Below are 17077 nucleotides of genomic sequence, written 5' to 3'. Positions count from 1 at the left end.
TATCCAGTTGTTCAGTTACCCAAGTCAGTGAAAATATTTTGCAACCCAGGAGACACAGTAGCCGGGATACATAAAATTATGAACATCATACTTCAACAGAGCTTCATGAAAAGCATGTACAATATCTGATCTTTCAGCACCTTGATAAAATCTTCTGTTTATCCAGAACAATGGCAAAAAACAGGCAACATTTTAAAAGAATAAAAATTTCAGCTGCATGATACTGCTTAAGTATTATCAAATATTTAGAAGGTATGTTACAATCAGTTATCTCCTACATTGATACAGATGTGAACAGGAAAAATGCACCAACAGCTCAACAGAGGACTTCTACTTTGCCAAACAGTAACACCTGAGATATTTTTTAAGGGCTCTTTTTACTCAGAGACCTTTTTAAATTAAAATATTTCTTATTTAAAAAAAAAAAAAAAAAAGACACAAACACAAATACCACACTACAGTGTCTTACTGGGGAAGCACCAAATAAACACATTCATCATCATTTGGAAATCACTTAGCATGAAAATTAATTGATTATGACACAGTGACACGTGAGAAATTTCAGGCACACTACTTCAATCCATGAAACAATATTTCATACCTTAAATATTTCCTTTTTTGAAATGATCAGTTTAAAACTCTGCCCACTCAATAGAAAAGGTTGTATTATTTTCCAGCTGTGAATCTCTAAATTGAAAACACATGTGCAACAGGTAGAAACTCAATGAATAGATTAGGTTGAGCAGAGAAATATTACCACTAAGTCCAATAGCTCTGATTCAATATTAGGTTAACCTGTATTTTCAGATGTTAGTGCTGAAATATAATACCCTCTGGAACAATCTGATAATCACCAGTTGTTGTTGAAAAGTAATTAATGAGAGTAGGACACAGAATAATACCTCATAAAAATCTTTCCTCCACTATTTGTTAACCTGCTTTACTATTGAAGACTCATCATATTTATAAAGCTTTGACTCAAATTCCATATTAAATACAATATTTTGGATCTCATATTGATGTCACTGGATGTATAAATTCCATAAGTATTTTTTCAGTTAGGTCTTATGGGCTCGAGGGTAACATACAGAATCTACTGGGAAGTCTCATTTATTTCAATGAGTAATTCAGTATAGATGTAATATTTAGGGGTTTTTTTATTCTTAAATTCTGGTCTACTTTGCTTTGGAAATAAACATTTCAAAAAGGATTTTTGAATATGCACCTGTAATAATTGCATATGAGTAATTAAAATAAAATGATGCTATCATAATGAAAGCAGTGATGTTTTAGAAGCATTTTTGAGGACTGAATCTAATAACTAAGCATATGTGATCATAATGAACCCTGTATTTACGGGGACTTCTTGCTGCTTGCCTTTCCATATGATTCAAGACACAACAAAGCACCAAGTTTGACAATCACATTAGGCACTGACATCACATTTCCTCCTAAAAGCTAAGCCTGAAGAAGATTTCTGTAATTTCACATCAGATCAACTTTTGTAATAGATGACGTTATTGTAGGTTATATATCACTTGATATTAATATCTCAGCAACAGGGAGTGTTTGAAATTTGAATCTGGTATCTGTGACCTGAACCGCATTTCAAAACTCAAAGTACTTTTACATTTATAAAGCAGCACCATGTCCAGAAACAATATACATGATCCTGAATAACAGCTGCACAACAGATTAGATAGTGTTAATAGTGATGAGTGGTACCCAAAAGCAAAAGAATTTCCAGTGAAATTGTAAAGCATCACAAATAGAAAAAGGGACAATAATATCAGGTCATATTTTGGTTGGCTAGCTAATTCTTTCTGAAATCTAGTGGTAAATTTTACACTCAAGTCCTCAGTGTGACGGCCTTCCATAGCCTCTTTTTGGAGCATAAAATCAGAAATAGTTCTACATAACAATAGAAAATGTTTCTGAAAGAAATTTTTTTTGTCTTCATTTTATGTGGAATGCCAATTTTTACATACAGCATTTATTGCTATTATTTACAATAAACTTCTTATTTGTATTAATTGTATTCAATCGGTTCTATTCATAACTGTCTAGATTAGCATCATTCTTTCTACTGCAATCACAAAGGGAAGTGCCACTATACACATCTGCATCTGCTGAGTGATCCAACAGAATAATTTATTAGTATTTACTTGCTTGTGGTATGCCTTGAGGTTTTACAGCCACCGTGAAGGCCACCTGAAGTACCTGCTATGAAATTTCATTTTAGATGGTACTTTAAAGGAGGAAAGCACAGAAGATTATTTATTTTAGAAAACAGCACTAGAAAACGAGCCACAAGAGACAGTATTTACAGAAAACACAGAATTATCTTGATACCATAGTAGACATTCCATAAATAAGGAAAATCCTTGAAAAGTAAAGGAAGCATATGAGTTGAGTTTTAGTTTATAGAAGATAAAGCTTTAAAGAATCTGTATTCCCCCTTCCTAGCATTTGTTAACTCCATCATCTTGGGCTTTTCACCCCTTCAGAGGAAGCTGAATATATTTTTCCCTATCAAAAACAAACAAACCAACCCACATTCACTGATAGAAAATCCTTCAGCTTGGGGGCTGTCTGAAGAAAGAAAACAAAAAAAAAAAAAGAAAAAACACTAAGACAGAGCTGGATCACTTTTGGGACAGAATTTTACATGATGTGGCCAAAGCAGTAGAGGACTGAACTAGCTGATTCCTTCATCCCAAGCTCCCAAAACCTAGTTTAATCTAAACTTTCTCGTTTATCCTCTTAATGGAATGGAATCTCCGCACACACTAGTGATCCGGTTAAACTGTTACAGCATCTAGCAGACAGATATCTAATAGGCAGATGCTACAGCACCAAAAAAAACACTCAGAGTGTGAGTGAAAACAGCCAGTACCCAGAAAGCCACATCAGCCTTGACAGTATGTAAAACACTACAGAAGCCAGTCAGCACCTTCATCTGCTTGTAACATTTTCTGAAGCTGGACTTGACACAAACCTCCAAGGAAAAGAGCACAACCTCTTAAGCATTTTCTTTCTTTGTTACTGCCTCAGCATCTGACCTTCTTAAAGGGGAAAGGGATTTTTATTGCACTGCATAGTTATTCATATTTGGTTGTCTTGCTTATTTTAAACTCATTTTGTAAGATAAAGTGAGACTGTTGAAAGTAATTCACAGAATGCAAGCATATGTATACATGTATAGATACATATTTACGTTCACGTTAATATCTTTAAAATAGGCAAAGATTAATCTTTGCCCCTAAGGTGCTTTCTTTTCTACCACTGAAGAAAAAATAGACTTCCTGTTTTCTGTGGGGAACTCTTCATAAAGTAGTACAATCTACAATCATGTCTAATTCTGAATTTACAATCTTTAGATGACAGTCAAATTTCTAATTAAGTATGCCAACGAATTAAGTATGCCAGCAAATGCTAATGAAACAGTACTGATAATTAATCCCACAAATGCGGATTCCTGTTTAAACAAAATGTAATTGCCTAGCCTTTTAAACAGAAACCACTTTAAGGGAGTAGGTTGTCCAACAGCATGGTGAAGATGGTTTTTAATCCTATCCAACTGTGTTCAAATCTTTTCCAGGTGTTTTTAAATACCATTTGAAGTCACAGCTAGAAATATGCATGCTAGCTGTATGCTTAATTATTATTATACCCTTTCTGGGCTCCAGCTGATGACAGAAATATCCCTAATTATGCCTTTTCTCAGACCTTTCCCAGCCTTCTCTTCTTTTATTGTTTTTTTTTGTTGTTTTTTTTTTTTTCTCAAAGGTTCTTCTCTGGTACATGATCCTGTGTTGAGTAGAGGATGCTGATGAACAATAACATTCAGAAAATGAGAACTGTTTTATCTTCACCAAGTTTGAGTATGTCTTAAAAGTATATTTTGTTATGTGTAGTAGGTTACAGTAGCTTTAGGTACAAACTGGCTTCAAAATTATCCTTGAGAAACTGCCACATATAAAAACCATGGTGCTGTGACCCATATCAGCCCTCTCCTACCTGTATCACCTAGTCCTAGCATTTCAGTGCTATCCATATCATCTTAGATAATGCATGGCTATGTTTCTACAGCTGCTATGTAATCCTCCATGTTTTGGTAAGTCAGACTTGTATCACAACTTTTAATAAAGAAATTTTTAATAATTTTTTTATAAAGAAATTACAGTGTTTTGTAGTGTTTTGCTGGTACAGATGAGTCAATTTCTCTCACTGCCACAAAGTCCTAACATTTCCCATTCTCTCCCTCTATCCCCCTTATTTATTTGCTGTACTGTTCTCTTCTTCTGCATGAGTTATGGTCTGACCCTTCACTTATTCAATACAAGTCACCCAGGTGGCCAAAAATAAGCAGGACTGGGGGTGGGGTGTGGAGGGTTAATACTTTTCTGCTGATTTAGTGACTTGGGGGAGAGACTGAGAGTGTCAGGACACTGCAGAAAAGGCAGGAAGCAGGATCCAGATTTTTTTAGGAGCATTAAGCCTTTAGTTCAACTAAGCAGTATGACAAATTCAATAGGCAAAACTAGGAAGCCTTCAGGCAGTCTTTCTTGATTATTAATTTCATGTTTATTCTTATTGCTTCCCATGCAGCCACTTTTTTCCTAATATCAATTCATTACGTTTTAAACTCTGTAAGTAGTTTTGGATCTTTTTTTCATTTGACGTAAACTAAAGCGGCTGAGAGCTGTCAGTTGGCCAAAGATAAAGTACAGGAAGACTAAAGCAGCAGGCTGTAATGACTCAAAATGAAGATACATTAATGGACTAGTCAATGCATAATCCAACTCTAATTACAGGAAGAGCTGAGCACAAACTTGACATGCTATGCTGCCAGGTTGCTGAATGTGGAGTAACAGTAATTGAAACCAAAATCAGATTTCAAGATTCAGTCTTAGATTTGAGGTAGACAAGAGTGAAAAGCATCAGTTTTGATGTAGATATAACAAAATATATGGAGATATATTGTGTGTAACATATATCTCTCAACATCCTATAGCTCTCAACATCTTTCTTCTTTCTGCTACTCACTACCATGTTGACCCATACCCCAGTGTTTTGGTCAAGATGTTCATATGTAGTGTACACATGTCCCCAGTCACCTTTGGCATTCAGAGAACAAATACCTGGCAAAATTACTCCATAAATCTATATCTCTCCCCAAGTCCTGTGAAGACATAAAGCAACTAACAGAAGCGGTACAATTGTGGCAAAGTTTGTCAGAAATGGTTTTATATGCACTCATAAATACAGGGTGTGGGTAGGCATTCTAGCTTTTTCAGTTCCGTCAATTATGTCCTGAGCGCACTACTTCCCACTTGTGTGCAACATGGACTTATTAGTACATATTGGCATTGAGAAAGATTATCTGTGAATTCTCCGGTATCAAAATCCCTCAGAAATCTGGACTCTAATAGATCTCTCATTGATTTTGGCTATGACATTCTCTACTATATCATGATTGTTAAATTGTACTCATTGTTTAAGTACAACTTCAGGATGTACCAAGATTTAAAAATAAAATTAAAAATACTCTTTTAGAAAAACAAAGCAAGAGAGAGGAAAGAAAACTGCAAGAATAAGCTAATCTTTGTACTTACGAAAAGCTCTATAGAATTCTTCCAGAGCTAGGTGCTTGTCACTATTATAATCATCGTATTTCAGCAAATCGAACAGAGAGCAGTCAGACAGATCTTTGCCAAGCTCATCCCGTTTTATTACCTGACAAGAAAATTATAACCATGAAATTACATTAAAGCTCTTAGAGTTCTCTGGTATAATTAATTGTTTCTAATAATCATTTAATAGATCATTTTAAGGTTGCTGTGGGGCAATGAACTGCAACTGTGTAAAGTCAGGGATTTCCAGTTACGTTCCAATTATTTATTGCAGTTTTAAAAGTTAATACCTTTAGTACAGACACACTGAGAATACACAAAAGTTTTTAGAATATATGGAAAATATATATAATGGGGCCAGACAGATGCACTATAAAGACCCTGTGAATGTACAGCTGATTTTACTTTACATGTATAAGAACGGTCATTAAGAAACATTCAAACAGATTTGAAATTGCAATTTCCCAAGTACATGTCATAATATATTTCTCCTCTCAGTCTAATTCCTAACCACTAAAAAACAAATTCAGATATTATCAAAAATAACTAAAATAAACTTCTATTACACTACAAATTGTATCAACTTCTTACAGGATTTCAACAAGCCTATTATCTTCCAAAAGACCTTTTATAAAATTAGCTGACCTCAAAAGATTCCTGTTTCTCAATAGGGGCACATACACTTTGTAAACAGATCATAATTAATAGCCCTTACATTTTAACTCCAAGGAACTCTTCCTTGAGAAATGTTCTTTAATTTGTGCACTATTTTGGTTTAAAGTGTGTATGTTGTAGACACCTACCTCAATTCCACCCAAGGAGTTTTTAAGACATTGATTACCACAAATAATTCAGAATTCTCGTATTACATGGCACATGTTCTAAAAGCACTGTCACATAACTGAAATAACCAAACGTAAAGCAACTCCCAGTTGTCATGTTGCAGAGTTTAAACTTTTGTACCAGACACAGAAAAAGTAAATATAACTATAGTTAATTCCTTTGTAAAATACTCCACCTATCCTCTACCTGTCTCTCAAAATCCCTGCAAAACCATTACATTTGTATTATCGTATAATAACTTCTGAAAAACAGGGTATATAAAGGCATTTGTCTTTCAGTTGTTCTACTAAAGAATCAGATAGAATAGAAAGAAATGCATTATTAATGTAAATAGAAAATTTCTAAACAAATAAAAGAGAATAAAAGGAGTATTAGAGCAAAGAGAAAGGACACAAACATTTTATCCTGCCAGAAGTAATCTTCTATATATTACTATAAAAGCATTATAAAAAATAATAACCTTCATAGTACATTAGATAGTATGAAAATCATTTGCAAAGAAAAATCACCACAAAACCAGCTTTAGCTATTATTAATTAAACATACATACTACATTACCTGAATATTAGTACTATTAATAGCTACTTCTCATAATTTAAAACCAGTTTATTAAGTTCACATTAAACTGAATTAGGAAAAAAATAAATCGTGTAGATTTTACAGCTGGTACAGAAAGGGCAAAAACATATCCTGGGAAAAAATAATAAACCTAAGCCCATTGCAGTTACACAAGTAGTGCTAAAGATATAACAGTGTGCATTGAAACTTCTCACTCCAGAAAAAATCTCTGAGAATTCAAGGCCATGAAATGTCCTTAAGAAAAATCACAGCTGGTTCATGAAAAAGAATATTTGCGGTGCGAAGCATTGTTCTTTGGTTGTTTTTCATAAAAGGGGGTCTGAAATGGATTAAAACATTTGTTCCCACTAGCTCCAATTGTACAAACAAGGGTTAAACTTTACACCTAAGGTGATGCAATAACACCTTTATTAAAGCCCACCAACACCTGCCACTATAGCACCATATTTTTCATTGGATACTAGTGTTCTCAGCTTCAGTCCCTTGCACTGAAATCTGCCTTATTATGCTTTTCATTTATATTTGGCCACTTTTATTTAAAATAAAAATAATAATTATTTAAAATTATTATCTAGACTTATTGAGACATTTCCAAGAATGATGCTATGGACAGGTACGATTTTTTTTCCTGGTAATTATTTAATTTTCATCTTTAGGAAACTCGTATTTTGATAGCAGATATAAGATTCAATGCTTGGTTATATACAGACATCTTCATGCTAGCTATATACTTTGGGATTCTTTGGAAAATTCACTCAGTTCTGATAAATAAATAAACCCTCCAAAAATGTCCATGAGGACAGATATCAGAAGGTACAGAAGTGATTTCACATCATGATTAATCTTAATTATCCGTGATTGGCTGTTAAAAAAGATGTTCCAATTTTGATCCAACAGAAATTCTCTTATGCTGGCTCCAGCCATCTCCTGATTCTGCGTGTCATCTGTGGATGTTACCAACTCTGTGATCAAAAGCAAAATTAATCTTTCTGGAGATTTTGTTTGGTAGGTTCATTTTTTTTTGTCTCTTGAAGAGAAAATCTTTGAGGATTAATATTCTATCACAAGAGGTACAACTGAGAACAGGTATTAGGGTATGAGGATCTGGATTTTGAAAAATTACCTGTTTCTGTAGCAGCCTGAAGTTAAATCAGACTGACCGAGATACGAAATTACAACATATATGAGACTTCTGGCAAAGTAAAGCTGACTACTTGACAAGCCATTAGGCAACAGAGAAGTCCTTTAGCAACTTATATTAGCCCCAAGTGTTTTAATATCATAAGGATCAAACTTCCTGTTCACAAGAGTACTTAAAACTCACAGGCTGAGGAGACCTTTTTCTTGACATTACTTTTAAACCTATCTTCACATGTCAGTGAAATTCCACACAGTAGGATGTATAAACACCCTGACGTGCCAGTCGGAAAGGTCCCAGGGAGGTACCCCCCAAAAGGAGATGGACCTCCTGCCCTCTTGGACAGAGGCGGAAGTCCTGAGACGGCCCCACCCTTGTTGCTGTCGGGCAGAGGTAGGGGACCTAAAAGACGACGAGGGTTGGAAGTGTATTCCGGTTCGGTGTCACGGGCAGCCCCCCCCCCTGCCTGCTTTGTCTCCCTAGGTGCCCCTCCGTAATAGGTTTGAGGCCCTGGATCTCGAAGAAGAGGTAGGTGAGGAGGTGGTGCCAAGCCTGCCTACAAGATCACATAGGAAGAGGCGGTTGACTTTACAACTTAAGACTGCCTCTGATAAGAAAGATAGAAGGGTGATTGTAATAGGAAATTCCCTTCAGGGCCCAATATGCAGAGTTGACCCTCATCTTAGGGAAGTTTGTAGTCTACCTGGAGCCCGGATCAAGAATATCGCTAGAGAGCTCCCCAAACTGGTGTGCCCAACAGACTACTACCCGCTGCTGGTCTTCCAGACAGATGGGGAAGAAGCTGCTTCCCATAGTCTGAGGGAAATGAAGAACAATTTCAAGGTCTTGGGAAGGATGGTGAAAGACTCAGGGGCTCAAGTGATCTTCTCTTCACTCCTTCCATCTTCAAGGGACGATGTGGGATGGAATAGGAAAATTCAGTCTCTAAATGGTTGGCTCCAAGACTGGTGCTACAGGCAGGGCTTTAGATTCTTTGATAATGGTTGGTTTTATAAGACACCAGTCCGGACAGTGTCACGCGGGAAAGGTTTATCTCGCAGGGGCAAAAGGATGCTGGGGCAGGAATTAGTTGGAGAGCTTTAAACTAGGCTTGAAGGGGGATGGGGTTGTAGCTGGGCTTGTCCCAGTGGGGCAGCATTCTAAAACTGATGAGGACTGGGTGGCCTCCTGTGCCCCTAGGGAGAAACTGGTGTGCTCTGCTCGCTCCCTGAAATGCCTGTACGCCAACACGCGCAGCATGGGGAATAAGCAGGAGGAGTTAGAATCCTATGTTCGGTCGGGAGATTATGATCTGGTAGCAATTACGGAAACATGGTGACACAGTTCACATGACTGGAATGTAGTCGTGGATGGCTATGCCCTTTTCAGGAAAGACAGGCCAGCCAGGCGTGGTGGTGGAGTTGCTCTTTATGTGAGAGAGCAACTACAATGTACTAAATTCTGCCCAGAGGTGGATGACGAGCGAGTTGAGAGTGTATGGGTCAGGATCAAGGGGCAGGCTGGCAGGGGTGACACTGTTGTGTGCGTCTGTTGCAGGCCACAAGATCAGGCTGAGGAAGTTGATGAGGCCTTCTATGGGCAGCTGAGAGTGGCCTCACAGTCACAGGCCCTGGTTGTTGTGGGGGATTTTAACGTCCCTGATGTTTGCTGGAAGGACCATTCAGCCAGCCAGCCACAGTCCAGGAGATTCCTCCAGTGCATTGACGATAACTTCCTCATGCAGATGGTGGAGGAGCCGACTAGGAGAGGTGCACTGCTGGATCTCATCCTCACTAACAAGGAGGCTCTGGTCGAAGCAGTAAAGGTTGAGGGCTGCCTGGGTTGCAGTGACCACGAGATGGTGGAGTTCAGCATCTTGGGTGGCAGGAACAGAATAGCAAGTAGAATTGCAACCCTGGATTTTAGCAGGGCTAACTTTGGCCTTTTCAAGCAATTGCTAGGGGAAATCCCATGGGCAAAACTGCTTGAAGGAAAAGGGGCCCAAGATAGCTGGATTGCATTCAGAGACTGCTTCTTCCACGCTCAGGATCAGAGCATCCCCACACGAAGGAAGTCAAGGAAGGGAGCCAGGAGGACTGCATGGTTGAATAGGGATCTGTTGGGTATGCTCAAGCAGAAGAGGAGAGTTTACAGGTCATGGAAGCAGGGACTGGCCACTTGGGAAGAATATAAGGCTGCTGTTAGAGGATGTAGGAAGGCAGCTAGGATAGCCAAGGCCTCCTTAGAATTACAGCTGGCGAGAGGGGTCAAGGACAGCAAAAAGAACTTTTTCAAATACATAGCAGATAAAACTAATACCAGAGGCAATGTAGGCCCACTGATAAATGGGGTGGGTGCCCTGTTGGCAGAAGATACAGAGAAGGCAGAATTACTGAATGCCTTCCTTGTCTCGGTCTACTCTGCTGGAGGCTGTCCTGGGGAGCCCTGTACCCCTGAGTCCCCGGATGAAGCCAGGTCAACGGAGGAGTTTGCTTTAGTCGATGAGGACTGGGTTAGGGAGCAATTAAATAGTCTGGACATCCATAAAGCCATGGGTCCAGATGGGATGCATCCGCGGGTGCTGAGGGAGCTGGCTGAAGTCATTGCTGGACCGCTCTCCATCATCTTTGCCAAGTCTTGGGAAACGGGGGAGGTGCCCGAGGATTGGAGGAAAGCAAATGTCACTCCAGTCTTCAAAAAGGGCAAGAAGGAGGACCTGGGTAATTATAGACCGGTCAGCCTCACCTCTGTCCCTGGGAAAGTAATGGAACAGCTTATCCTTGGTGCCATCTCAAGGCATATCAAGGATAAGAGGGTTATTAGGGGCAGTCAGCATGGCTTTACCAAGGGTAAGTCATGCTTGACCAACCTCATAGCCTTTTATGAGAATGTAACAAGGTGGATGGATGATGGCAGAGCGGTGGATGTGGTCTACCTTGACTTCAGTAAAGCCTTTGACACAGTCTCCCACAACATCCTCACAGCTAAGTTGAGAAGGTGTGGTCTAGACAATAGAGTAGTGAGGTGGGTTGCAAACTGGCTTAAGGAGAGAAGCCAGAGAGTGGTAGTCAATGGTGCAGAGTCTAGTTGGGGGCCAGTATCTAGTGGAGTGCCTCAGGGGTCAGTACTGGGGCCAATATTATTCAATATATTCATTAACAATTTGGACGAGGGAATAGAGTGTACTATCAGCAAGTTTGCTGATGACACTAAGCTGGGAGGGGTGGCTGACACGCCAGAAGGCTGTGCTGCCATCCAGCGGGACCTGGACAGGCTGGAGAGTTGGGCGGGGAATAACCTAATGAAATTTAACAAGGGAAAGTGTAGAGTCCTGCATCTGGGCAGGAACAACCCCAGGTTCCAGTATAGGTTGGGAAATTACATATTAGAGAGCAGTGTAGGGGAAAGAGACCTGGGGGTCCTGGTGGACAACAGGATGACCATGAGCCAGCACTGTGCCCTTGTGGCCAGGAAGGCCAATGGCATCCTGGGGTGTATTACAAGGGGGGTGGTTAGTAGATCGAGAGAGGTCCTCCTTCCCCTCTACTCCGCCCTGGTGAGACCACATCTGGAATATTGTGTCCAGTTCTGGACCCCTCAATTCAATAAGGACAGGGAACTGCTGGAGAGGGTCCAGCGTAGGGCAATAAAGATGATTAAGGGAGTGGAGCACCTCCCTTATGAAGAAAGGCTGAGGGAGCTGGGTCTCTCTAGTTTGGAGAAGAGGAGACTAAGGGGGGACCTTATTAATGTTTATAAATATATAAAGGGTGAGTGCCATGAGGACGGAGCCAGGCTCTTCTCGGTGGCAAACAGTGATAGGACAAGGGGTAATGGGATCAAGCTGGAACACAAGAGGTTCCGCTTAAACCTGAGAAAAAACTTCTTTTCAGTAAGGGTGACAGAGCACTGGAACAGGCTGCCCAGGGAGGTTGTGGAGTCTCCTTCTCTGGAGACATTCAAAACCTGCCTGGACATGTTCCTGTGCTACCTCACCTAGGCGTTCCTGCTCCAACAGGGGGATTGGACTAGACGATCTTTTGAGGTCCCTTCCAATCCCAAACATACTGTGATACTGTGATAAACACCACAATGCAAATATTCAAAGTGGTTCGAGAAATAAACAGTGGAATTTTGAAATAAAGACTGTGAATACGTTTTGTGTTTCTAAATGCTGTCATGACACAATATTTTAACACCATCTTCTAGAAAATACAGTCTGTCAGACAACTCCATTTTGCATTTTCCTTTCGTTATGCAAGGGACTTAATTTACAAAGGTAGCTTGCTAAACATAATAGCTTCTTCTAAATATTTTTGATTTCATACCAAACATAATTAGGAGAGAAACATAATACTACACAGTATCAATAAGGCATACACTGTGTGAATAATAATGTCAATAACTGCAAAACCTGAAAAAATAGATGTCAATAAGGAATCATTAGTGGCTGAAGCAATCCTGTAAGATTTTGAAAGTCTGAAGTCTCATCCCAATCCTTTTCAATAATTTTAAAATAAACATAAAAATAAAATTAGCAGATGGTATAAAATGTTGAGGTGAATAATCACAAGAAGAAGGACAGGGCAGCATATGGAATGAAAGGGTGCACATGGTTAGGTGTTTTCAGAAGAAGGATTTGTATTTTCATGGAGCCAAATGTAAGGTCATTCATCTGAAAAAAATAACCTAGACCATACCTAAGTGAGGTTGAATGGGACCTTGAAAGCATTTTATCTGAAAAAGAGGCAGGATTTGCTGTGAATAAGGAAGCCCCATAAATTCCAGTATCATTCCATAGCCTAACCAACTGGTATTTTTTTTTTAAATGTAAAAAGGTAACCAGAGGTAGAAAGGCAATGGTGTGACCAATACAGAAACATAACATTTAGCTTTTACTTGCACATATTAAAATTTAAAGTTGAGAAATGAGAACAGAATGTTTCAGGTTAGAAAGGATCCATAAAAATAATCAGAAATCTGCTCAAGACACTTTACATTAAGAGAGCTGAGAAAAATCAATCTTTATAGGTTTTTGGGGTTTCGGCTTTGGGTGTTTTGCTTTGCTTTTAAAGGGACACTAAGAATTGACCATATAATATTTAATTGGTACTTGGGGGTGTAGAAGGGGTGGAAATCAATATGGATGCTTCAATTTGACAAACAAAAGTTAATAGGACAGGAAAAAATGAGTAATACCTCTGAAACCAAAGGAGACAATCTAGAGGAACAATCAACATTTAATCCTGGGACTCTTACGCTCTTTTTGATGTTTTCAAATCAAGGTTGCATACTTCCTTGCAGACCATTTCTCCTTCAGCCAAAAGCAAGACATTATGTGTGTTTGTTTGTTTTTAAATTGAAAGTGTATAACAAATACAACAAGATTCCATGTCTATGATACAGAAATTAGATTAGATGAAGGTGTGTCATAGATGATCTAACCATGTGCCTTAAGTTTTAAGTTCTATTAAGCTCTGCCCCTGGAGAATAGAAGAGGTAAATTGAATGAAACTGATTCTTGAGCCAAGTCTTTAAACCCAGCCCATCAACTCCTTGGTTTAACTAAACAGACAGCAATTATTCAGGGAGTCAGGACAGAAACCATCTAAATTTTTAGTGAGTCACGTGCTAGAAAGAAAACTCTTACTATAAAGGTTAAATCCTGATTAAGATGATCTGCACATTTTTATAGTTGTGCCATACTAGTCATACATGGAATTACTTAATTTCAGACTTCTGAGTTGAAAATTCATACCAGAGAGTGTTCTTAAATATTTATGCTCAGAAATTCTACCTTACATTTTCATAAGGACAGTGAAATATTTACTTTCCATATCATAAAAAAGGTAAAAGGTAAGACACCCAGCAAAACTGCTGCTCTGTTTATGGCTCATTGTAAAACCTCATAAATATTGAAAATTTAGAAATGTCTAACTTTTCAAATTAAATATGGATTTTCTGAACTATGAACCTTATCCTTAAGAACTGAATGTTCTTTGAAACATGGAGAAAAGATTTGTATTATTTGGATAGTACCGTATTTTTTTAAAGATATAGAACACCATTATTTATTTCCCATGGAGCACCACACTCTTAGATAAGTTCAAAACCTATCAGGAATTAGTCAGTGTTACTACAAGATTTAGGAGACTGGGAAAAGTAATCTGATTAAAAATGACAAACTGCATGTCACACTAGATTGTTTCATTCATTTCAATTTGATTTTTGACAGCCACAATGAAAAGTCTGCAGATGTTATGAAACTAGATCAGAAATGACACATTATTTCATTTAGTAGTCCACCTTACCAAAAATTTTGTCAGTCGGTGGTTTTTTGCTTAACTATGATTGATGGTCTCTATGTACTTCCCCAAAGAAAATACTACAAGTACAAACAAAAACTTCCTTTACAGTAAATATGGTGGGCTTCAGTTAATGTGTATTCATGTTTCCTAAAAGCAAGTATCTCAACACAATAGTATCAGTCAGTGCTTGATATAAAGTAGATCAAACCCTAAGCACTGTGGGAACTGCACTCCAAATTAATTCTAACTGCACAAGGGGGTTCAATTACCTTGTTCCACCATCGTCCACAGTAGTATAACTTTGTGGAAATTAAAAGAACTAATCATTAATGAAATTAAATTAATAATACAGGTTGTTAAATTTTCCTTGCTTTAACTTCCCTTAACCCAATTATATCAGTATTCTTCTTACAGTTTACTAACATGTTCTGTAGGGCAGCAACTCTATGCTTTTTTTGGTGTCTGTAGCATAGAGTTACCTTTGAGAATCTGAGGTAGAGTGAGTAAAGATATGGGAATTCTGCATCACAGAATGGGTCACGACACAGAGATCCCTGAGCAAACTGAGACCGGAACTGGTAAACCCATACAGAGTGGCAGGTAACGGTGCGGACTCAAAGGTATTATCTCAATATTGTCCCATACTAATTGAGTTACACTGCTCAGATACGAGGTTTCTCTCTGTAAGCTGCTCTAATGAGAGTCATACTTCCCTGCCTTTCCACTTCCACACTTAGCAGGGGGAAGACCTAATCTGACTCAGAAGATATAAACATCCTTAGATGCCTGCAAGTATAATGCTGTAGTTGTAGATGTCTAGCCCAGAGTGTAAGACCAGAATAGGTATTAGGACCACATACACGGCATTGGTAAAATTCTGCAACTGGAACTACCAGCACCCCGAGCCTGTGGCTTTGGAGCTAACCAACAGAAAACAATATTGACATGAGAACAGACAAAATACTGCACCATTATACTTTGTGTCCACTTTCAGTTAGCATCAGCTCTCGGACTTCTCCAGGAAATAAAGCTGGGTCCAGCTGCCTTCATAGCCTGTTGCTGTGTTTCAAAGAACATTGTTTCATAGGACAGAATTTAACAATCACTGAGCTGGTGAGAATTAACTGAAGAAGTATAACTACTTGGCTTAACCTCAAGGTCATTGGCTGAAGAAAGGGATATCCTGGGTAATCCCAGCTTCAGAAACCATTTCTTCCATTTTTAGTATTAGCCAATCACTAGACTGTGCCCACACAATCTGTTGTCTAAGGTCCTCTTGTTTAAAAACATTTCTTCTCAGATTTTAGGCATGGGCTTGGTTCCTAGCCAGAAACCGAGAAATCCGTAGCTGCAAGATCATCTGGCAGTTAGATTTTGCAATGCTTACACACCTCTGCAGACCCTAAATATTCCATTTGCACTGAAGAAAAGACTTCAAGCTGTCTACCCAGGTATATGAAATATTCACGTTGTAAATATACATAAAAGGATATGAATCTCATACCTAGAGACAGGGTAGAGTAAATCTCATTTTAAAAGCTATTCATAGCCCTTTTTTTTTTTTTTCTTACATGCCACTCCAGCAGTTAAGTAACTGAATTCTAATCCAGCAGAGTAACTGAATTATCTATTACACAAGAAATTAATGGGAAGTGCTTCTACTTGATAAAAGCAAAGGCAGTAAACACAGATCAAGGTGTTAGGGTTTAGTACTATGATCACAGTGTTCATAAGCTACACCTCACTACTAATAAAAAGTTCTCTTTTCATTTCCTTCAACATTAAAGTTTCACTTAGGAACCTTATTTTTTAAAATCTAGAATGGAATCTATTTCCTGTTCAGTTTTTCTTAGATTAGTAATAGTAAAAATAGATAATACAACTTAAATATTAAGATAGGTATCCCTAATTAATAGGCAGAAAATAAACAGCAGTATTATTATACAGGCAAAATACGCTTATGCCTATGCCACATGTAAGAAAGACCAAAGATGATTAAAAATTCAAAAAGAAGATGTATGCTTATTAGACTTTCTCTCAGTTCCAAGTCCTCCAAATATCACAGTAACACAAGCAATAAGAAGCAAAATAAAAAGGAATAAAGGTACAAATTTAAAAGCAAGGGATCCACAAATTATTTTGAGCAGAGTTTGAGAAACCAGTGCTGACAGAAAATATGCAATTTACATCAGTTCTATTTGTGCAAACAAGTGCCACAAAGTATCAGCTAGTAATAGTGCAACAGTATTACCATTAATACAGAAATAAAACAGAATAAGTTATTTTTTATTTTTTCTGTCAGATTTCAGTGACACAACATAGGGAACACAGTCTGGGAATCTCAATCTTTGAAGGAAAAGATAGAGCTATAATTCATGCCAAATTGTCACACAAAAAGGACACACATCTGTTCGCAATTCCCAAACAAGCAAGACTTTGTAAGCAAATACAACTGACAGTGACTGAAACAAATCTTAGAAAAAGAACATAAAAAATAAACACCGAGAGGAAACGAATTAAAATGTTAACTTACCTATGCATTTAGCAGCACCCCATGCAGTATTAAATAGACC

At 38.2% G+C, this 17077-nt stretch overlaps 1 protein-coding gene across 5 annotated transcripts in view; it reads right to left on the bottom strand.

Moving 5' to 3' along the window:
• FSTL5 (follistatin like 5) overlaps window positions 1-17077 on the bottom strand; it is a 307998-nt gene that overhangs the window by 124771 nt on the left and 166150 nt on the right. For all 5 annotated transcript variants that reach the window (XM_065061431.1, XM_065061429.1, XM_065061430.1 and 2 more), the window contains exon 6: window positions 5619-5739. In XM_065061431.1, coding sequence (XP_064917503.1) covers window positions 5619-5739 — 121 coding nt within the window. The remainder of the gene's footprint in view (window positions 1-5618; window positions 5740-17077) is intronic.

This window comes from Columba livia, chromosome 4, assembly GCF_036013475.1.
Source record: "Columba livia isolate bColLiv1 breed racing homer chromosome 4, bColLiv1.pat.W.v2, whole genome shotgun sequence".
Taxonomy (NCBI): Eukaryota; Metazoa; Chordata; class Aves; order Columbiformes; family Columbidae; genus Columba; species Columba livia.
This window is presented reverse-complemented; position numbering and strand designations above follow the sequence as displayed.